This window comes from Mixophyes fleayi, chromosome 5 (genome assembly GCF_038048845.1).
Source record: "Mixophyes fleayi isolate aMixFle1 chromosome 5, aMixFle1.hap1, whole genome shotgun sequence".
NCBI lineage: Eukaryota > Metazoa > Chordata > Amphibia > Anura > Limnodynastidae > Mixophyes > Mixophyes fleayi.
In genome coordinates this window covers 221,574,245-221,599,299 of record NC_134406.1, presented here as the reverse complement: position 1 = coordinate 221,599,299, position 25,055 = coordinate 221,574,245, and the positions used below count along the sequence as shown (strand labels likewise).

At 37.7% G+C, this 25,055-nt stretch overlaps 1 protein-coding gene across 1 annotated transcript in view; it reads right to left on the bottom strand.

Annotated features, from left to right (window-relative positions):
* Positions 1–25,055, bottom strand: part of SNTG1 (syntrophin gamma 1) — a 437,638-nt gene that overhangs the window by 56,909 nt on the left and 355,674 nt on the right. The window contains 3 exon segments of the mRNA XM_075213502.1: positions 8,007–8,137; positions 21,971–22,053; positions 23,037–23,139. Of these exon segments, the coding sequence (XP_075069603.1) occupies positions 8,007–8,137; positions 21,971–22,053; positions 23,037–23,139 (317 nt within the window).

The following is a 25,055-nucleotide window of genomic DNA, read 5'->3' as shown; positions in this document are numbered from 1 at the left end:
ATCACTCCTTCTTGATAACGGTTAACCACAATTCTCACTCAATGCATCAATCATCATCAAGTTCTCTATAATTAACCTCCCCATTCTGCATAATTTATTAATCCTTCATTATTAAGCTGCCTTCCTCACTCCATTATTAACCATTCTTCCTCTGTTATAAACCAGTCTACCTTCACTCTTACTCACCAAGGCTTCCGCAATGCTCCTCTGCATTTACTAATTAAACATCAATTTCCCTCAGAGTCTCTTCTGTGCCACATACAAGTCCAGGGAAACAGCAGTGCTTGGAGGAGAAGAAGAAATGTCCTGATTCATACAGGGCAGAGTTCCCCAGGTTTTATGGATCAGGGCACAATATTAAGGTGCCATGGCAACCTGGCATTTTGGAGTTTGTCAAGCCAATTAGAAAACATTAGAAAAAGCTTTTGGAACGCTACCACAATGGTGTGCCAACTATAATTCTCACAACCTGTATCTAACTAGTTTTATTATGATTATTGTTGTTTTTTTATTTGAAGCACCACAGTAAAGCGTTTTGCTGAAAATGCAGTGTAGCAATAAGATAAGTGTGACCACAATATAAGGAAAGAGTTCATTAATGGTCCTTTTTGTATGGGCAGTCTTAAAGGAATCATAATCCAGATTATAGTAGCTCAAGGAGAGAGGGAGAGAGCAAGGAACTAGAGGAGAGAAAGCTGGTTAGGCAGTTGTAGACAATATGCTCACATAATTTGGTGGCAAAATCAAACAGAGAGATTGGGTGGTAGTGGAGAGAGAGATTGGGGCAAGAGTTAGCTTCTCCAGGGTAGATGAGATGGGTGTGTTCTTGGTGGATGAGTTTGATGGGTGAAAGAGCTGGGTGGGAAATTAATAATGGACAGAATTGAGGGGGCAGCAGTGGCATGGGTGGATGATGCTCAGTCACTGGGGAGAAGAAATTAAAGGTAGTGTGGGAGTGTAGAAAGGGATATTAATGCTGGCAGTGTATGACATGAGGAGACATCTTTTTGGAAACTGTCAATCTTGTCTTTGAAATAGGTAGCAAAATAATCAGCTGTAAAGAAAGAAGGGTGATGTAGTGAAGGTGGGTGGAGAAGACAGTCAAAGAGGCATCTGTGGTTAAAGTACGTGTTAGATATTCATTCCTGATGGTTCAAATGTTGGACAATAAACCTTATTCTTCTCATGACAACTGTAATCTTGTTTTATTTACTGTGTATAGTAATGCAAATCTGAAGTACACAGAAAAAATATTAATAAAACAATAGTTTTAAACTCTACTCTATCGGCTACCTATGGGTTGATTTTTATATGCTAGAAGTTGTATACTGTAGTATTTTGCCTGCTTTATGACTGCCGAATGAATGTCACTGTTGTTAATCATAGGATTTTTCTGCTGAGGTCAGCATAATGCTCCTGCTTGCTTTATCGCCTAACAATATGCTAATTTGAATTTAATGACTCCTTTATATTTATACTAGATAGTTGTGTGGCCTGTTTTGTTATTAATGTCTGTAGAATTCTAAATCATTTATCCAGGTGTTCCTGTTTTAAGTTTTTTTTATCAAGGGACTCTATGTTAATTAATATACAACATATGGTCATTTTGCAACCTTCCTTTATTAAGACATGATGTTTTTTCAAATATGAAACCAATTATTTTAGGATTTAGCAAGAGCATATTGTGAATTCTCTGTAAAATCCATATTTTTAGACATCAAGTTAAAGGAAAATATTCACCAGTGAAGACATGCACCACAGTTGCTTGGAAAATCTCACTGGAGGTCGTGTATAAAGCCAAGAAATAATGACTACATATTGAAAAGTAGAAAACACGGGAGGATTCATGTGAAATCACCTTGGTCCTTCTGTGCAGTTCAGTTTGTACAATAAGACTTCTGACAAGATGCATGGGATTGACAAGCACAGTGGCAAAATGACTGTCTTTATTACACGGGCAGAGTGAGTATGTTCCTTGCTAAGTAAGGTTTACATCATACCAATGTGCATAGTTTAATGGAGCAGTGAAAAACTAAGAATTCACTTTGCAAAGTAAGATTATTGAAACGTGATAAAGCAAAGGTGGTTCTCAGGGCTTACCCTGTTCTTTTAATGGGACACATTTTGTGCCTTCAAGATGCACAACGGTGGAGAATTGATTAATTTCAGGCATAAATTATGTTAAACCAAGCACATTATAGGAGAAAATGGGTAAAAGTCTGCTTTTTAATAACTTTTTCAGCCCTACGCCCTCCTTAACGCACTTCTAGTTTTCTTCTCCCAACAGCAGAAAGCCTGCACCTTGATGTGTATTGGTATTCAGGCACACCCATGTAGAACCAACACATTTTCTTCACTTCTGAGAAGGATTAACAGTTTGGTCTGTCTTACTTTAAAGTAGAGATGGGCGGGTCCGGTTCTCCGAGAACCGAACCCACCCGAACTTTGGGTATCCGAGTACCGAGCTGACCAGCTCGGTACTCTCCCGCCCATTCCGAATCCAAATCGAGGCCGAACGTCATTGTGACGTCGTCGGATCTCGGGACTCGGTTCTCGCGATACTTCAACTTTATAAATACACGCCTCCACAGCAATCCATTGCCATTTGACAGAGGGAGAGAGCAGGGTGTAGTCATAGGCTAATTAGAGCAGGGACAGAGAATACAATATTGTTCTTGCAATTGCTCTAACCAAAATCGCTAGTGCAGAGAGGAGGATAGAGGTTTATTATTTTTTCTTCATATTTGGCACTCCCCAGCGCTTTTGGGGTGTCCCCCATAATTGTGCATTAATATTTCTGGCTGTCAAAAGTCATATCTGTCAGCAGTATCTACTAAATAATTTGTAGCACACCTCAGTGCTTTTGGGGTGTCCTCCCTAATTGTGCATTAATATTTCTGGCTGTCAAAAGTCATATCTGTCAGCAGTATCTACTAAATAATTTTTAGCACTCCTCAGTGTTTTTGGGGTGTCCTCCCTAATTGTGCATTAATATTTCTGGTTGTCAAAAGTCATATCTGTCAGCAGTATCTACTAAATAATTTTTAGCACTCCTCAGTGTTTTTGGGGTGTCCTCCCTAATTGTGCATTAATATTTCTGGCTGTCAAAAGTCATATCTGTCAGCAGTATCTACTAAATAATTTGTAGCACACCTCAGTGCTTTTGGGGTGTCCTCCCTAATTGTGCATTAATATTTCTGGCTGTCAAAAGTCATATCTGTCAGCAGTATCTACTAAATAATTTTTAGCACTCCTCAGTGTTTTTGGGGTGTCCTCCCTAATTGTGCATTAATATTTCTGGCTGTCAAAAGTCATATCTGTCAGCAGTATCTACTAAATAATTTGTAGCACACCTCAGTGCTTTTGGGGTGTCCTCCCTAATTGTGCATTAATATTTCTGGCTGTCAAAAGTAATATCTGTCAGCAGTATCTACTAAATAATTTGTAGCACACCTCAGTGCTTTTGGGGTGTCCTCCCTAATTGTGCATTAATATTTCTGGCTGTCAAAAGTCATAACTGTCAGCAGAATCTACTAAATAATTTTTAGCACTCCTCAGTGCTTTTGGGGTGTCCTCCCTAATTGTGCATTAATATTTCTGGCTGTCAAAAGTCATAACTGTCAGCAGAATCTACTAAATAATTTTTAGCACTCCTCAGTGCTTTTGGGGTGTCCTCCCTAATTGTGCATTAATATTTCTGGCTGTCAAAAGTCATATCTGTCAGCAGTATCTACTAAATAATTTTTAGCACTCCTCAGTGTTTTTGGGGTGTCCTCCCTAATTGTGCATTAATATTTCTGGCTGTCAAAAGTCATATCTGTCAGCAGTATCTACTAAATAATTTGTAGCACACCTCAGTGCTTTTGGGGTGTCCTCCCTAATTGTGCATTAATATTTCTGGCTGTCAAAAGTCATATCTGTCAGCAGTATCTACTAAATAATTTTTAGCACTCCTCAGTGTTTTTGGGGTGTCCTCCCTAATTGTGCATTAATATTTCTGGCTGTCAAAAGTCATATCTCTCAGCAGTATCTACTAAATAATTTTTAGCACTCCTCAGTGCTTTTGGGGTGTCCTCCCTAATTGTGCATTAATATTTCTGGCTGTCAAAAGTCATATCTGTCAGCAGTATCTACTAAATAATTTTTAGCACTCCCCAGTGGTTTGCGCTCAGAATGGATTCAAAGCAGTCCACATATGATCTGAATGAGCAACCAGGTTCTGTCACCAGTCCTGATGTTAGTGTTCCCAGTACGTCATCTGGCCAAGGCGATGTCAAACAACAGAGTGTTTGCAAATTAGTGCAAAAAACAAAAACCAAAAAAAAATTTACTGTATTGAAGCGAAAAAGAAGTGTAACTGAGCAAAAGTTAAGTGACGATAAAAAAAAAATTGCAAGCATGCCATTCTACACACGCAGTGGCAAAGAGAGAATGAGGCCTTCACCTTTGGCTATTAGTGGCAGATCCCAAAAAGTTACCCAGCCTACAATTGGTGCACAACTACTGTTACGCGTCAAAGCCGAGCTGCAAGATAACAGTGAGGCATTACAGGAGAATATTTGCTCTGATTCATAAATGACAACAATCCCTGTGGAGAGTCCATCCAACAGTGGGATGTCTAATCGTGAGCATTCGGCTGATGTGTGCCTTAATAGCCCGAGTGTAGCCGGTGATACCCAAATTGAGGATGCCACTTTGGAATTAGAAGAGGATGAGGGGGAGATTTGTGTAGGCGACGAGGGCGCTAATGATGATGTTGATGATTATGATGCAGACAGATACCAAATTGCCTTTCTCAATTTCTATTTATATTCTAGATTATATAACGCCTGAATAGTTTTCTATTTTACTCCTAGTGGAGAGAGGATCTGATGCAGACAGATACCAAACTGCCTTTGTCCATTTCAATTTATATTGTACAGTATATAACGGCTGAATTTATTAGTATTTTATAAAAGTGGAGGGGGGCCTAGAGAGACAGAAACCAAACTGGCTTTCTCCATGTCAATTAATATTGTACAGTCTATAACGGCTGGATTTTTTTGTATTTTATACAAGTGGAGGGGGGCCTAGAGAGACAGAAACCAAACTGTCTTTCTCCATGTCAATTAATATTGTACAGTCTATAATGGCTGAATTTTTTAGTATTTTATACAAGTGGAGGGGGGCATAGAGAGACAGAAACCAAACTGGCTTTCTCCATGTCAATTAATATTGTACAGTCTATAATGGCTGAATTTTTTGGTATTTTATACAAGGGGAGGGGGGCCTTGAGAGACAGAAACCAAACTGGCTTTTTCCATTTCTTTACATATTTAACTATAAGTGTAGGGTGTAATATACATTCAAAGACGATGGCTGCATTGCCAATATGCATGGATGGAGAGGAAGACAATCTGTTTTGTGTGTAGAATAGGCCTACCAACGAAGAATTAAACTGTTTTTTTGGATGATTTATTACCTCAACAATTAGATTACTTGTCTCTAAAACAGTTGGAGCACTAAATTGGGTTAATTTAGGCCCAAAAACATGGATTTTCCCAAAAAATAGCAAAACAAAACCAAACAAAACCAAAACCAAAACCAAAACACGCAATGGCAGTTTTGCAAAACCAAAACCAAAACCAAAACACGACGGTAATCCAGATCCAAAACCGAATCCAAAACCAAAACACGGGGGTCAGTGACCATCTCTACTTTAAAGCAAATCTTTTTTAATTATTAGGTCTCAAAAATATGAAGTATATATAAAAATGAAGTACATGTTTGCTCCTGATACTTTTGTGTTCCGTCAATAGGTAGCACTGAACAAATATTTGCCTTACAGTTATATCTCCATAGAGAATCAGCTGGAATTGTACTGTCTGATATTTAATCTTTTCTAATATTACTGATTGAACTAGTGTGGAGTTTGTCCTCAGTGCTCCTGTACTTCTCTCAGTAATCACAATTCCTAACTAAGAAAGGTAGAAGTAACGTTACCTTGTAAAATATCTATATTCAAGCCACAGTCTGTGCTTTTGGAAAAAGGACACATTTTGTTTCAAAATCCCTGTTTAACAAAACAAATGTGTCATTTATAGCAAGCATTGCGAGACATTCGAGAGTTTTATACCTACTGAGATCAAAAGACTAAGAAATAACTGTTCCCGGTGTTCTCTGTACTGTATGTCTTTAAGCCTTAAATAAAACCTTAAACCTAAATTAATAAGATCCCTTAGTGACTGATAATAGTTGATTTACTAAATTCTATTACTAAGACTAAACAAATTATCTTGTTTTATTTATAAATATAGGACAATTACCTCACCCCCTTTCTTCTTGCATTACAGTATTCTTGGCCACCTACAGTCAAAACTACATTATCTAATCTCTTCAAATTCTTCCTAAAACAACAGGGTTTTTTTATAGTAATTAGTCTCCTCTCTTTCAAATGATGTGGCCCCTTAGTAGTTATTGTTTTGATTGCATATGATCACCAGACAATGATACCATATACTACAGAATTCATTAAAGTATTGGGGAGGAGTTCTGCAATTTCCAGACAGCCCCTAGCATGGTTTTAAAAAACTATGGGGACATCTCATTTGAAAAAGATTAGTTCCCTCTTTCAAATTATGCAGCCCCTTAGTAGTTATGAGTTGTTTTTCACCAGACAATAACACAATATACTACAGAAAATATTAAACAGTACAGTGATGAGGGAGGGGGGGGGGTAGGGGGCAATAATGTCCAGATCTCCCTTATACTGGCTTCAATAAACTTAGGGGTACTGATATTTTATGTTGCAGGTTGTTTTTAAACAAAATTAAGTACCCATATTATCTGCACACATTTTATACATTCCATTTAAAGTCGTGTAAACTAACAAAACAATGCATTATCATTTTCAAGTGTAGATTGTATTATGAAAACCTATGTGTGGAATCCTACTTTTTGCAATTTTGGATAGGTGGATTAATGCCAAAGTATGGTGGTGTATAGAAAAACACACACACACACACACACACACACACACACACACACACACACACACACACACACATATATTTGCTTTTAGTTCAATTTCTTGCTATTTCAATTTAAAATAAAGACCATTGGGTAAAAAAAAATTTGCAGTGTCAGGAGATAAAAGTAAACTAATTGTATTTTCTGAAAACAAAGTACAGTATAAAAAAATACTAATCTTGATGTTGGAGTGTAACCAGTCCAAAAACTGCCAAAATAGGCTCACCGCTGGTTTGAGAAAAGTCATAGTGGCAAATGGGTTAAATATTGAGGATAAAGTGACTAAATAAAATAATGCGCCAGATTACTACTAATACAAGTAGTATTCTTACCTATTAATTACTGATTTGTGTTGGAGCAGAGATCATGATGGGTTTGGGTTTAACTTTGAGATGGTGCGCAGAGGACTCCTTCACAATTTTGCTGTGCCGTCAAAATATTTATAGTTATGCCTTTGGCTAGATCAATGGTTCCCAAACTGTGCGCCTAGGCTTCCTGGGGTGCCTTGGAGATCTCACAGTGGTGCATCGGCCAGGGCCATTGGTAAGCAAGGCGGGGGACTACTTGGTAATTATTTTGGCTTAGGGGTGCCTTGAAAAATTTTTGGAGACCCTAAGGGTGCCTTGAACTGAACAAGTTTGGAATCCACTGGGCTAGATTATACAAAATTCAATATACACTACAGTATCTAAAAGTTTGCTGGCAGAATAGATATTTGGCAGAACACCTTTTATTAAACCTTCTTCTGTCTTTTCTGAATAAAGCTTACCCAGGTATGACAATGCTGTATTCGTGAGTTTTATTGTACTGTAACTCAGCAATAGAAAGTAAATCCAAATGTTCCCTTGATGTTTTTAAAATTAGCTTTGAGAGTTTATATCATAAATTACACATATTTCTATAGCTAGTTAATTATTCTGTAAACAATATTGCAATATCATTATATGGAACAATGAGTTCATTAATTTAGGCAAAGTTTAAGACTTTAATATTTTTACCTGCATAAATCTGTTCCCGTCATATACTGTGATAATCTGGAATGAAGAAGTGGAATTAATCGGAGATCACACCACCGTTTCTCCCATCTGAGGCCAGGAGACGCTGGCCATGAAGAACATGATAACGTGTCCTACAAGGTAAATGCAAAAAGATATTATTTTTTTGTAAAGAAAATGTTACTTTATTTTTCATGTCTTTTGCCTACAGTGTAAGATTTGTAATCATAAAACTAAGAAAAGACTTTTTCAAGCAAGATCTCAAAGTCCTGATGGTAGGGTTATTTACTACCTAAGTGCCAAAATGAAAATGGTTAGTAATTTATACAGTAAAAACCAATCAAACAGTCACATCTACTGTCCAATTTGTACTAAATAGCTAGCATTGTATTTTAAGACCTATCACTCTGTTGATCACTCCATTTGCCTCAACACTGACTAAAAGGCCACTCTTTGAGTCTAACACTCATCTGTAGGGCATTTTGCAAACTGTATGTACGTATCTTTCAAGTCTTTCAACAACTAAATATTGTTTTTGATTGTGTGTATGTTGAATTATAGTGGTAGCATAATAATCCTAATATGTAATCTTTAATAAGTAAAGGAGAGTACACAAGAAATATTTCCTGGCCAGAAATAATCACATATCAAACATTGCAATGATATCACCTCAATGAAAAACAGTATAAACTAAACAGTGGCTACAATTAAACAAAGTGACCAGACAGAGATCTCCAAACCAGCGGCTCTTTATTCACCACGCACTGATGTGTTGTCCAACCATTCTGACAAAAACGATCTGCTGGATATCTTTAAGCTGCGTATACAGCATCTACACCACTTGGACTACGTGTCTTCTTGGAATACTATTATTCATAGCATTTATAGCCTGTTGAATATTAAGGAATGAGGAGGATTGCAAGGGATTACAAATTACCATCACGCCTCTTACTCCAAAGGGTAATTCACTGTTCCTGTAAGCAACCTTCTCGATCTCCTAGTGACTACAATACTGCAAGAAAGGTTTTATTAACCAATATTTCTTTATTTTACTGTCACAAATTGTATGTTCTGGGAATCACAGTATACAATTGTTGTGCAAACTTCTATTCTGAATTACACTACTTATGACCAAATAGATTGATATCAGCATTAAATTACCTAGACCTATTATTTGCACTACTAGAACATTGACAGAGGAAATTATTTTACTTTTTTTCATTGACTTTATGATGAACCTGGAGATGGACACTTTAACACTGTATTCTACATGACTGTGGTCACTGTTTCATTTTAACCACTGTTTAGTTCATAGTGTTTTTCATTGCAATGTTTAAGATGTGTGATTATTTCTGGCCAGAAAACATTTTTCGTGTACTTCTTTTGTTATTAAAAATTACATATTGGCATTATTATACTACCATTACCATTCCACATACACACTCTCTTTAGACCATTCTATATTCCACCCCTTAGCGCCTTGAAGCTCAAATCCTATTGCTTATTCAGTAAGGGGATTAGGGATCAGCTCTGTTTTTTCCAATTGGCAGATTACTTCATCCCTCACAGACATTGTGCGTAGCGCAGAAACCTATATCCATTTTATGTATTCTTTTTGATCGGTTCTGCATTAGACTTAAATTGCTAAATGTTAAATATCATGTAAAATTACTAATGGGAATATATAATATAAATGTAAACATCTCATTCATAATTGTTGTCTCTAACTCCAAGTAACTTAATAGGCTGATTGTTGTTCTGTGAATAGGCAACAGTTCTCCTTTAATTTGGCATTGCCTAAATGTCTCTATAAAAGATTCAACATCAACCGCAAGTTGACAAGTTTATAATTAATGTTGGAACGAAACATGTCAGAAATCATAAAAAGGTATTGTAGCTATATGACAATGGTTAACAAAAAGATGCTCCACAAGTAATCTAATGAAGATGCCTTGGGATGACTGTGTCTCTATTCTACGTGCTCTCAACAACTATGTCATTTGGTGCAATGTCTTATTAAATTATTTATATTCTCTTTGCAGTGCTTTTTGTGTCTCACATAATTAGATCAGTGGAAAAATAAACTCAGACCTTAAAAGCTCCATAAACTTTTTACTGAGGTCCGTGCATGTTGTAGTTTAAAAGTCAGATGGCTTGTCACTAGTTTCTTATTTTAAAAATAATTGAAGGTCCTCTTGGCTGCTTTTATTTTGACACAGCCTAAAAACCATTTTACAAATCTGAAATAAGCATTATGCAGAAATTTTAATAATTTAAGTTCTAATTTCACATTCAAGTAATAAAGGTATTTCAACAACATATTATTCGCTTAAATGGAAAAAAATATTTTTCTCTATTGAACACAAAACTATAAAAGCTTTGTTTTGTGTATGATATGATGATGACCATGTTACTGTTATTTGCAGAGATAGTGAAAAGGTAACATTTTTTAAAAAAATAGCTGATGTTCATGTTTTATTAGTTATACTGACATTACCACTAGGAGGAACACCTTTAAAAAATACCTTTATAAATGGTGAGCAAAGATGTTAGAAAACAGGGATGCAGCATTGCACAGAGACCCTACTGCTAGCCTCCATTGCAAAAACGTCCTATCCAGTTGCATTCCCTGAGCTCTTATTATACAAGACAGCCATTCCCCATTTACCGCCTGACCTGGTTCCTATATTTCTGCTTGGAACCTCCATGCAATATCTGGAATTATTGGAGGGGATACGAGCACTTCTCTGATTAGAGAGACACTTGTAGCTCTGAATAGACACATAACAACCAGAAAGTGCACGTTGCATGTAAATTGTGGGTAGAAGTGGAAGACGCAGCACTGATTGGATTCTATTTAGTGTCCCTCTCAACCAAGAGTCTAAATGGAAGCAAGGTCCCAGTATTCCGAGTGGTGCAGTGTTTCTTGGATCTTGATTTGTTACAGGTTTGTAATGTAAACTATAAGGATTTTAGAATTCACTTCAGAGTTTGATCGTCAGTAGAATAATCTTTGTTCATTATCCCACATATTATTAAGGTAGTAATAAACCCAGGGAAAGGTACATGGAAAAACAGAATAACTTAGCATTTAAATGAATATAAAAAAAAACTTTGGTTCTTCAGAAGATGATTCATAAGTTGCTCACTGCATTCCTGCTTATTCCTGTGAAAGTCCATCCCACTTCTATAGCCAATCATTTTAATTAATAAATAACTTCATTAGTAATTGTTAATTGATACACATTAATGCCATATTGGGTCTTCACCAACTGGCTGATTACATAAGCTTGTTTTGCAGCCATAAAACAATTATGCATAAAACTTCCATAATATTGAACCAAGCAGTGCATGGTTGCTTATGCCATATTTAGGTATTCATCCACTATAATGTACTGGAATGTTTTTGTAATGTTTCATAACAAAATTATTTTAAAATCATAGGTACAATATTTCCTTTTATGTAAATTGATCTAAACCAAATAAGACATGTCATTTTGAATTGTAACAACAAAGTCTATTTTGTAGTTAAAGTGATTTCTGGTATAAGAGGGATTTAGTAAGGGCATAATGTTGACAAACGGAGGTAAATTACAGCTTTAGTAAAAGATCCCACAAATAGCTGCAGAACTTTTAAAAGTTGAAACATCAGTTGGGAATATCTATTAGTAATACCTTAATCTCTAATATATTCAGTTTTCCTTGTAATACGATTCCTGCAGCCATAATGTACCATCTCCTCTCCAGTTTGTCACTATAAACGATATGACAGAAAAAGTCTTAACTGTATGGTAAATGCTCCTTTTTGGTAGCAAACATTTTTGGCCTTAGGTGTCCTGAAGCATTTTGAAACAACTGATCCTCATGCTACAGGGTATAGTAGACAAGCACTCTAACCCAATCTCTGTTAAATTCACATCAGTTATTTCCCTTCACCTTGCTTCGCTGCACATGATTGTCAACAGCATACAAAGAGATGTCATTTCTGCTCCAAATGAGCTATACAAAGGTGTTCTGTCTGAAAAGCTAGTACAATACACAGAGATCGCACTGATGAAACCTTTTTGCAATGTTCTAGGTTTTTAGAAACTCCATAACACTATATGAATATATATATATACATATATATATATATATATATATATTTTTTTTTTTATTTTTTTTTTATTTTTTTTTGCATTTTGAAAACATGCCAATGCTTAAACTTAGACATTAAGACAGGGGCAGTGACATGCAGCAAGGAGGGGAATGGAAGCACTTTCAAATTAATTTCTGGTTGTTACAGTTTCAGTATAAACTTATAAATCAACACCATTCGCAGGAGCAAGGTATAGTAAGGCAAAACTTGACATATGGGGTCATAGGCAAGTTACTTTCTCAGACACAATGGTGTGTGTCTAGGCACAGTCACACATGAGATGGGATTGCTAATTGGTAGCATCCGCCCAGTAGTTGTAGAGGATAGAGAAAGATATGTCAAGATAACTGAAGGGAATTAAAAACAGATATGGGGAAGGTATGAGGTATGAGTCTAGGGGAAAACGTGTTTGGAATATGAGGTGTTTGGGGTTTCCTGCACCAAGTGGGTTTCTCTCACAAAGTGTTTGGAAATGCAACACAACTGCTAATAATGTTTAATTTCCTTTATCCCAGGTATGTAATGCAACTCTCAACATCTATCCTGAATCCAAATCTCATTCATTTGTGATGTTCATCTCTGCAACTGTTTTTTTTTTTAAAAAGTATGTTTATCAAGTAATACTCCTCATCTTCTGCTAATCTTTACCTCATTAAGTTGTCTCTCTCAGTCATAACTGTGTGTTACAGGAATGTGTTATCTATTGTTTTAACCTATACCAGAGTGTTTTATTGATGCCTATTTTATGGTTGGTATCTGGACTCCTCTTACCTATTAGTACAAATAGTGTTTTTTTGACTCTTTCCTCTGAATAGTTGACCAATTAGATGTAGTGTATTCTAAAATCAGCCTCACTATATCTCAGCATTCAGTCTAGGCAGAAGTGGAACTAGCCAGCTGTGGGCCCAGATGTAGGGAAGCTGGTAGGAGGGAAATGGGGCCCACAGCTCCCTAGTTCTCCGTGCAGTGGACCCATTACCTCCATGGGCCCCTGTGCACCGCACCTGCTGCACCAATGCTCACAAAGTGTTTTGGAAATGCACAGTTAAACAACATGGATGAACAAATATTAACCAACATCAGAAATCTTCCAGGAATAAGCTACATCTGCTGCAGCCTCTCTCTACACTACTTCTCTAACTTCACGGAACGCTGCAAACAGGAATGTCTTTTAACTCCCTTAACTCTGTGACTTTTACTCTTAAATCGCAATGTTTAACAAATATCTCTTACCACTTTTCTTTCATGGCATTATCTTTTGGACTGTATCATCCTTCACCCTTCCTGCAACACAAACATTTGTCCACATTGCCACTTCATTACTACACTCACTCCAAGTTCACACTCATGAACTTTTGTCCTATTTATTTTTCTCTAACTGGAATGGCCTCCTTCTCTTACCAGAAAATGAAAGGTCTCACACTTTACAATCCTCTTACCTATCTTTCCCTCTCCATGCTTCTATTAGCTGATGATAAATTTCCAAATCAAGGTCCCCCACACTCCTTCACTACACATATAGCAGAACACTACCAAAATCTAGCAAACCTCAATTATATCACCTGTTTCCCTTCTCTTCCAAAGTCCTTTAAATGTGCCATTTGGAATGCACTCTGTAACAAACTTACCTCCATACACGACCTCTTCCTCTCAAGCAACCTCAACCTTTTGGCAACTACTGAAACATGGCTTACACAATTAGACACTGCCTTACCTGCAACCCTTTCACATGGTGGCCTCCATGTCACCCACACTCCAAGACCTGGATGCAGACAAGGAGGTGGGGTTGGACTGCTCCTCTCCTCACAGTGCACATTCGCACTTCTAAAAAATGTCCCATCACTCACGTTCACATCTTTTGAAATACATGCTATTCAGATTTTCAATTCATTCTCTATGTGTGCTGTGATCTATTGCCCCACTGGAGCACACCAACAATTTCTTGAAAATTTCTCTGCATGGCTCCGTTACTTCTTATATTCTGACATCCCACACCATTGTCATGGGTGATTTCAACAACCTCATAGCTAATCCACATTCAAATGCTGCTTCCAAACTATTATCTCTAAACTTCTCCCTCGACCTCTCTCAGTGGTTTAAATCCTCTACTTATTGGGATTGCAATTGCCTTGATCTTGTTTTCTCTAAACTAAGCTCAGGTTCTGATTTCCATAACACACCTTTACCCCTCTCAGTTCATCACCTTATTACCTACACGCTCACTCCCAGTATGTCTCTGCTGTCAAACTCCACCAAGCCTCCTCATACCCGCAGAAATCTTAACTTTATTAATCTTCAACAGTTATCCACTTCTCTCCAACACCTTCTTTCCCCAATCTTTACATTCTCCTCCCCTGACATGGCAGTACCTCCTTTTTACTAAACCCTAGCAACAGCCCTAGATCAAGTGGTTCCAGTGAATATTCATAATTCATGTCAACTTCAATGTCAACCGTGGCACACTAAAGCAACACGAAACACTCAAAAACTCTCTCGGAAAACAGAACATCACTGGAGTAAATCTTGTACCTCTAATGATTTCCTCACATATACTTATATTTACCATTCCTATCTAAATGCTCTAGACACTGCAAAACAAACATACAACCAGTCTCTCATCTATGCTCATGCTTTAAACCCCAAGTGCCTGTTTAACACATCTAAATCTATTATCAACCCTCCCACCCCAAACCCTACAACTACTATCAGTGCCCAGGATCTTGCTTCCTACTTCAAGGACAAGATTGATAAGATCCGGCATGAAATGGTATCATCTTCCTTGACAAGCACTCAGCTCAATTCCTTCCCAGCACCCTCTGACACCCTCTCTTCATTTGATCTCACAAATTAAGATGAAGTATCTGCTCTCTTCTTATCTTCCTAATCTATCTCTTGTCCTCTTGATCCTATATCCTCAAAAATCAGTAGATCCCTTTCTCCTCTGCTCATTCTCTATCTAACTAAAATATGTAATTTCTCTCTTTCTCTACTGGTATCTTCCCGTCATCATACAAGCATGCAATGATTACTCCTATTCTGAAAAAACTAAATTCTGACCCAAACTATCTCTCAAATTACCGTCCCATCTCTCAACTCCCATGCACCTTCAAGTTTCTAGAGAGACTTGCCTACACTCACCTCACGTGCTTCATTTTCACAAACAACCTACTCAGTCAGGCTTTCGCTCTCAACACTTCACAAAGACTGCATTGACTAAGGTTGTCAGTGATTTGATCACTGCTTAAAAAAAGGCCATTACTCTATACTAATTCTCCTGGATCTCTTTGCTGCATTCATCAATGTTGACCACTCTCTTCTCATACAAACACTACAATCCCTATGTCTTTAAGACACTGTCCTATCCTGGTTTTCATCCTACCTTTATAATCAGTCTTTCAGTGTTAATTTCTCTGGACCCACCTCCACTCCGCTTCCTTTATCAGTAGGAGTCCCACAAAGCTCAGTACTAGGTCCTCTGCTGTTCTTTATCTATGCCGCTTCTCTTTAGATTTCAGTATCATCTCTATGTGTCCTCTCCTGATCTCTCACCTTCTGTGTTATCCCATGTTACTGACTGTCTTTCTGCCATTTCATCTTGGATGTCCTCTCATCAACTTAATCTTTCAAAAACAGAGTAAATAATATTCCCACCCACCAACTTAAGAGACCTAACTGACATTTCTATTTCTGTTGACAACATGACCATAAATCCCACCCTGCACGCTCTGTGCCAATGTGTGATCCTTGACTCGCAACTATGTTTTGTTCCCCACATGGACTGTATATCTAAATCATGTTACATACATCTAAAAAACATTTCCAGAATATGCACATATTTTACACAAGACAGCGCAAAAACTTTAAATCATGCACTCATCTCGTGCACGGACTATTGCAATTCCCTCCTTACTGGTCTTCCCCTAAACAGACTAAAACCCCTACAATCTATTTTGCATGCAGATCGTTCTTCCTCTGCTGAGCCACTCTGTCAGGTTCTACATTGTTCGCCAGTTTCTTTACTGAATCAGATATAAAATTCTTCTACTAACAAACAATGCCATCAACAAAACTGTACCAACATATACCTCCTTATGTGTCTCAAAATATGTCCCAATTCGACAACTCCGTTCTGCACAAGATCTGTGTCTCTCATCCACTCTCATTACAGGACTTTTTTGAGCTGCACTCACTCTGTGGAATTCCCTCCCTCGCACAATAAGACTTTCTTCTGGTCTACAAACTTTCCAGTGTTCTTTGAAAACCCACCTCTTCAGGCACGGTTATAATATTCCTCAACCACCCTCTTAACCTCACTAGGTTACTCTATTACCACCCTTTACAAAATTCACACAAGACAACAACCCTCTGACCTTAGACCAACATTGCTGTGTGACTGGATCACATAGCATATGAATCTTTTACCTTTGCAATCTGGCTGGATCAATATGCAGGATGTAGATTTAATCTCATGTAGGCGACTCCCAAAGGCCTATAGATTGTAAGCTTACGAGTAGAGCCCTCTTACCTCTTTGTAAATTCTACCCAGTATTGTTTTTTACTGTTTGTCCCCAATTGTAAAGCGCCACAGAACTTGCTGGTGCTATATAAATAAATATTGATGATAATGATGTGACAGAGAGGGATCGACATGAAACGTTAATCTAGGACTCTAAGTATATAACCCCCCACACCCCATAAAAAATACCCAGAAAGGAAACCCCATTGAAATGGGTTAGGGTTGTGGGTGGCACAGTAGTATGCATATACTATAATTATTCATAGTCCAGAAGACATATTGTTCTGTGTATTGGATCATTGGTTATCATTGCTGCTTCACAATACTTGGGCCATTTTTTAAATTCCGACAAGGGCCCTATCTGTGTGGTGCTTTTATGTTCTACCTATATATATGTGGGTTTCCTGTGCATGCTTTAGTTTCCTCCTAACCTCCAAAGATATACTGGTAGGTAAAATGGCTTCTGACTAAAGTGATACGTGTGTGTATGTGTAATCCTGTACTTGTCAGGACATTGATCTGTTTACACACCAAGTCTGTAGGGACCTCAGCCTTAGTGGGGGCACAAATGTCCCTATTAAACTGACTATGCTACTTAATGCAAAAAAACTTTGCCAATCTACCCAGTAACAAATCTGGCATGTCACAACAAGTCACTTTTATCAGACAAAAAGTGTGTGTGTGTGTGTGTGTGTGTGTGTGTGTGTGAGGGAAATGTGTGTGCACTTGATCACCGGCTGTCAGTGGAACTGCAGGCTCATACACTCATTCGATTATATGTCCTCTGCCACATCATACAACCACCAGTGTGCGTCAGAAGAAAAGTGTATGGCAGTATTCCCTCTTTTTTTTACACATAACAGGAATCACACAGAGAGAGAGTATGATAGTTTTTTCCTGCTGACAGGAAGGTTTGCACATTGGGGTATAACACAGTCTATTGGTGGAAGCTCTGATTATAACCTTGAGAGCATTGGAGGGGAGTGTCCCTTTCGAAAGAGATTGGTTCAGACACCAATAAAAGAAATGATGATGTACCATTGCGGGTTAGCAGGCAAAAAGAAAGAACAAAGAGACTTGTTCTCTACCTGAAAGTCAGTTCAAAAACTTTCCAAAAAAAGTGATAGATCCAGAGCATACAACGAAAAGCACTACTGTCTGTATTGTTTGAAACCGGTCTGTAAAAAAGGCCGGCATATCGAGCATGTTCACAGTATTGAGACTGAAGTTGCCTGGGCACTACAATTTCTTAAGCACTCAAAAGAAAGGTGAATGTCGTTTGAACATTTTTGGAATAGTGGCAACTTTGCAACAACTCCATGGTAATACTGACAGGATGCAGTGTTCTGATTCCATGCAAACAACTAGCAAAAGGCATGGCTCCCAAATTTTGAAGAGATAAACATTGATCTAGACGGCAGGTAAAAAAAAATGTCATTCCATTTATGGATTCTATTTTTACTTTCTAAATTTTCATTGTCATTTTACACCTGTTCTTCCTTTGAACCCGTCTACCTACAGAGTGATGAGCCAGACTATGGGCAATCTCCTGAAGCAGAGTGACAAGTGGGCATGCATTTGCTCAACACTTTCCTTTCAGAAAGTAGACAATGTATGGATCCGGCAACATGGGACCAAAGGACAGTCAAGACTTTCAAAGAATTGTGTAGCACACAGTCTTGCTACTCAGAATATATGTTTATCTCTGTGTTTCGCAGATTGATCTGTAACAATCCTGGTTTATTTCCGGTTGTAAAGAAATGCAAAAAAAATTAAACAGAGAGGCGGTCAAAGCTGTGGAGAAGCACATGGTGAAGTTTATTCAGGCATGCAGGGTGCCTGGAAAGCATGATTGCATTGTTTTCATCATGGCTGAGCGATCCATACTGAGAGATCGGAACTGGCTAGCTGTGAAATTCTATATGAAGAACCGGATAACAGCTATGAAGAGAAATAAAAATATTTGAATCAATATGCAATGGTTGTCCATGACTACATCCTGTTTGACTATCCGTGGTTAGGAGTTGGTGTATGCATGTGTATGAATATCCTCAGACAGCCGGAATACACTAATCTGTCCACACAAGGCAGCGAAATGTCAATCTTTTGGTCTAGGTGAGACGGGAAATCTCAAGTGAGAGCCATGGTGATAATCAGCTCATATACATACCTATTTGTTTAGGAGAATATCCTGTTGATAGTGCATTAGGAAAGGGGTGTCCCTACTAGGAATGTTCCAGACATGGGTCCCCACGATGCAATAAAAATAAGTGTTTGTGTGTGTTAGGGAATATATAGATTGAGTGATTGTATTTAATCAATTTGATTAAATATTCTTTGTAACGTGCTGTATAATATGTAGGTGCTATATGAATAACTGGTAATAAATAAAGAAAAAACAAATAAATCTGTTGCACAATTGGCCCAGACGTGAGTCTAGGTTGCCTAGTGGATGACTGTTTCAGAAAAGTAAACTGAATCACAGAAGCAGCCGTGTTGAGCAGGAATTTCAATTCAATTAAGCACAATGGTGTCTCACAAAAAAGTACATGTGTGTATACATCTGCCATGTAATTTTTGTATTTGCTCTATATTATGTCATTTGTCCTAGGAAGTCAAGTGTTTATAGGGAGAATGTAACACAGTATTACTAATTCTAAAAAACAATATAAATAATGGTATCAAGTGTGAGACATATTTTCTCAAAGGTTAGCATTTGACAAAAACAAATAGTTTACCATTTTCAACTATTTTTTGGCCTGTTCATTTAAATGTATGAAGTTGCACTAAGTGTAGGCCAAATGCAGTGGGTGTTAGTTATTGTACATAATAAGTACATATATAGACAACTTGCACAAAAAAATGATGTAGTCAAGAACTATATGTCTCTGGAATAGAAAACACTATTATATGTTAAGAGAATAAAAAAAAACATTGTTTTATATTATTTCCATGGCAACAGAAAATACTTTACAGGCTATACAGGCTAACTTGCCCGCTACAAATATTCCCCAGTCAAGGATTTTCATTGCTCACTGACAAAAGAAAGAAAACATATTGTATACAATATAAAAGAGTAGCGCAAAATGTGTAAATGTTTAAGTCTTGTGACGTCATGAAAGAAACAGCCATAATATTAAATAATCTTTTCTATTTTATGTTTAATGCATAAAAGAACACATAGAATACCAATGTGGATGATACTTTTTTCTTCTTAAACTGTTTAAACCTCACAAAACGGTTAAAATACATATGTTATAAATATTCATAGTCCAGTACATATATTGTTCTATATCAATATATTGGACATTAACTAAGGTTGAGCGGAGCTTCAATTAGATAATAAGTAATCAAAATCATGATTTTTCTCTTTGCAAAACACTGGAAGATCCCAATCTCCAAATATTGCTTAGCGATGCACATATCATGGTTAACTGGCTTAATTGGCTAATTGCAAAATATAAATTGAAAAATGTTTATATGTCTCATATAATTTTTGCGGTATGACTTACACTTACACACAGCATACCTGGCTTTGGAATTCTAACTATAGAGTTGTTGGTGTAACATGTTACGCAAGTTTGACACCAACAGCTGCCTATTTAGCATTTAAAGGACAAGTATCCTGTCAGCACAAATGTGTAATATACATTTTCTTTCCATGTGTGATCTAAAACAATCATTACATTTAAACATATAACTTTGCTGTAGTAATTTGTTTGTTTGTTTTTCAATTGAAAAATGTTTTTCTATTAGCAAGAGGGGATGCAACACGATCATGTATTTTAGAGTATTCTAATAACCCCACATTGAATAGAGTGCTGATTGATTTATCTCGGGGGCAAGGCCTGATCAGCCAATAGGCTGACCAGGCTGCAGCCTGGGGCGCTGGAGCCAGGGGGGCGCAACGTCACTGAGATGTTTTTTTTTTTTTCTTAAATGTGGCAAGCGGAGTCATTGGGACCGCCACTGGTCTTAAGGAGCGGTCCCGACTGTCACTATCACATGACAGGCAGTCTGGCAGCGATTGCTGCTAGCTGCCTGTCAGTGTGGCCGCGGGCGCTTCTTACTCTGGTCACGTGAGATCAGGACTTCCACATCTCACGTGACCACAAGAGTAAGAAGCGCCCGCGGCCACACCGACAGGCAGCTAGCAGCAATCGCTGCCAGACTGCCTGTCATACACAGCGCTGAAGAGAGGACTCCACAGCAGGTAAGTCCGTTCTAATGTCTCGGGGGGGGGAGGGGCGGCAGATGGGCAGGTGAGGTGGCTAAACGGGGCAGGTGAGGTGGCCGAAGGGGGCAGGTGAGGTGGCTGGAGGGGGGGTGGGGGCGCTACGGCTGAAATAGCCTAGGGCAGCCGGAACCCTTAATCGGGCCCTGCTCGGGGGCATTGATCCATATGCCTAAACACAAAGAAAAAAATATAGACTATAAACAATGAAATGTCAAACATGATGAACTCTGGATGCTTGATCCGTAGCCTTGATAGTCTGTGTGCATTTAGCATAGGAGTCAATGATCCTTAAAAGGAGATCTTAAATACTAAAAAAGTGCTTGTGTATTTTGACACTAAATTATTTTACTGCCTAGTTCAAGCTGTATTTGACCTGGATATAAAAGAAAAATCCAGATTTGGAAACAATATTCTGATATAAAATATTGGAGTATATAATTCAATTATGTACTACCAAAGCTATAAGCATTCTAAACTCTGTTCTATATATAAAACAGCATAACTAATGGTACAATATTCAAAATTTATGTAAAACTGAATTTTACTGTAAAATATAAACTATTCATTTTTACAGAAGAGATCAGCATTTCCAATGAACGTCTATATGAGCAACACAAATATATTTTTTAATGTTGTACCTTAACTGAGAAATATACCTAGTACATAGTTCCTAACTGTCCCAATTTCAGCAAGAAATTTTAGGGCTCTTCCTGATTTTAGGGCTCTGCCCCACTGTCCCGCCCAGGGATATGTTTGTCCCAAGGGTGGGAAAGTTGGGGGAAGGGAGGTATTTAATGGGCAGCGGGCTAGGCCACCCTCTGGGGGAGTGACAATGCCCATTTTATATCGTGAACATACCACTTTGTGATGTGGCCACGCCCCTGTCCCACTGTCAGGGACAGACATGTTGCGAGGTATGCTATTTTAAAGTATATAGTTCATGGTACTGTAATTTACCTTATTAATGGATTCAAATGAGATAGTGTGTGGTGTTTAAGAGAACATCACATTTGATAATGCCATACATACAAATCATTTCATAAATGACTAGGCATAAAATATCAAAAAAAACATACCGTGTTGTTGGGATGATAGTTTAGATGCAAACCACTGTCACACAGGGGAGAGGATGTACCACTGCTTTGGTCACTGGGTGCACCTATTTAAAATAAAATAAAGAAAATCGATTTTAACCATTGGCAATAGAACAGCATTCATCCATCCAAAATCTTAAGATTTTGTCAAGTTGAAAATGAGAGATTTAGGCGTAAAGCATCAACCTGTGATGTTGTAAAATTGCTGTTTTTCCCACAATTTTGCCAATGGGATTTAAAACAGCAATTTAATTAAAGGCTAAACCCAACATATGGGGTTGGTAATTATATATTTTTCAACCCAATACGCCAGGTTTTCACTATAATTAAATTGCAATTTTAAACCTTGACAGAAAAAAAAAAAAATCGCAAAAAACGATGATTTACAAAAACACAGGTTGATATCTTTACCCCTTAATGCTCATATGCCCATGTGTTTGCCCACAGTCTGCTCTCTGTTTGCAATACAAATATACACCCAAAAAGAGCCAGTACAGGCATTATTGATCCATGTGGAAAACGTTCCTCATTCACATGAAAATCATACATGTTCAAAGAAAGCAAAATGAGAGCACACGTATATTGCAGAACCGTAACTATATGAGGGGGTTAACTTATATTTCTATTAACTGGTTTGTAAGCAGTAACTATCATCATCATCACCATTTATTTATATAGCGCCATTGATTACACAGCGCTGTACAGAGAACTATATTTCTTTACTAGGTACCTTTTCTCTCATTTTTTATCACTTTACCTCTTCCTGAATATGTCTATCACAACATTTTCTATCTTCTTTATGAATTCTCTATGCTCCGTCTTATTTTCCTTGCGTAAATTATTTTCTTTCTCCTGTAATTTTCTGAGTCACCTCATGTCATCCACTCACTGCACATGTCAATTGCTGAAGGTCTATGACAAACGGGCTGCATTTCTTTCACATCATTCAGCATGATGGGAGCTACATTTGCACCTGCAGACAGGTTGCAAAGTATTTATGTAATGTACTAATGGGTGTCAAAAAACTAAGGGTGTTAAAAGCACTTACAAGCACAATCTTCGTTCAGTGGTAATTTAAGGAAAGCTGGTGCCCTTTTTAAGAATGAAACATTTAATGTAACCTCTTCTCCAGCATTTCTTAAAACTTGTACCTATGAAAAAAATAGTAAAATATAAAGAAAAAATGTTTAATGATTTACCGTTCAGTCAACACGCAGTTTTAGTAGTCTTCATTTAACAGACTTAGCTCACCAATTAGATTGCTATCCCACTTTTCCACTGAAGTGAAAGGGATAGTGACATATGCAGTTTGAAGAACCACATTGTGTACACAAAAGTACACTCTGGGCCCGATTCATTAAGGCACACAAAACTAACGCATTATGTATTTATTAAAAGAGCACGTAATTTGTCTGTAATCAACTGAAAAATGATCTGAAGGAACTTATTTTGTTGAATACAGGTCTTGGCAGCTCTGCTCTCACAGAGAATACACTGCAGGATACGTACCATATAAATGTGGAAAATAAAGTCCCAGCAGAACACTCAGAAAAATAAAGTATTCCATTCAGGCGCGGGCTGGCATACATCAGCTCGGGGGGAGCACAGGCGGCCGCATCACATGACACGCGATGCGGCCACGTCCAATGACGCGGCCGCATCGCGTGTCATGTGATGCGGCCGCATCCCGTGTCATGAGATGCAGCCGCCGGTCAAAATCATTAGATTTTGCAACCGAGGGGCGGCCAGCCGGCCTTCCGGCCGGCCCTAACAGCGCTGAAACTGAGCGACCCAGGGCACCGATGCCCCCCTGCCACCCGGGCCAGCCCGTCCCTGATTCCATTATTGTCACCTGTTAATAATATAGGGCCTGATTCATTAAGGATCTTAACTGAAGAAACTTCTTATTTCAGTCTCCTGGACAAAACCCTGTTACGTGGTGCATATTAGTATTCTGTTTTGCACATAAGTTAAATACTGACTGTTTTTTCATGTAGCACACACATACTTGATAGCTTATTTGTACACTGAAATTTAAAGTTGATATTTGTGTGCTACATGAAAAAACAGTCACTATTTAACTTATGTGCAAAACAGAATACTAATTTTCACTCCTAGCATTGTAACATGGTTTTGTCCAGGAGACTGAAATAAGAAGTTTCTCAAATTAAGATCCTTAATGAATCAGGCCAATAGTTATTATTTTTTTAAAATATATTTTCGTTTTCATGAAATACATTTAACATGATGTTACTAATGTCTAATATATATAAAATTAATTTTTACAGTTCCTCTTCATTGCAAACACATGTTCTAGCATTCATACACGATGGTCATCACTATCACTTGGCACTTACACCTGACCTCTAGCTGGTGCAATTGATACGACAGAAAAAACACGTACCTTAGAAATGTCCAAAGCTTGAATTGGGCATTGCTGCATGTGTTCGTGCTTTGCAAACCCTCATTCTAAATTGACTACCTGCATACCCCCAATCCCCTCCCAGTTCTGATGAAAATCATAGTTTTGTAAGTGTCCTTTCCACTAAGAAATGAATTACGTCCGCTTACGTTCTCTGACATATAGTTCATTTCTGGGCACGTGCTGAGCTATTTAACGCGAAATACGGCACATACCAGCATTTGCATTTCTTAAAGAATCAGGCCCTCTGTGTATAATCACTATATGTCATGGGGTAAATACATTTGCACAGCACAGGTATTATTATTAAAATTATTATATTTTCATTTACAAGGCTCCACAGCACCGTATATTGGGGGTTAGAACAAACAACAAAATTACATAATTATATAAATATAAACAAAATCACATAATTACAACCCGCAATTAGGCTCCTATATTTTTTCTAGAGGACCCCTGTGTGTGCTCATGAGAACTGCATTCTATTTAAAGCCACATTTTTAGAAACTATTTTGAATGTTGATAAGTTGTATGACCCTCCCCTCCCAGCTTAATCATACAACAGAAAGATACAGAATAATAATTATAGAGATTAATACAATAAATTAGGATACATTGTTTTTATTTTTGTCCAATCATTTCAAT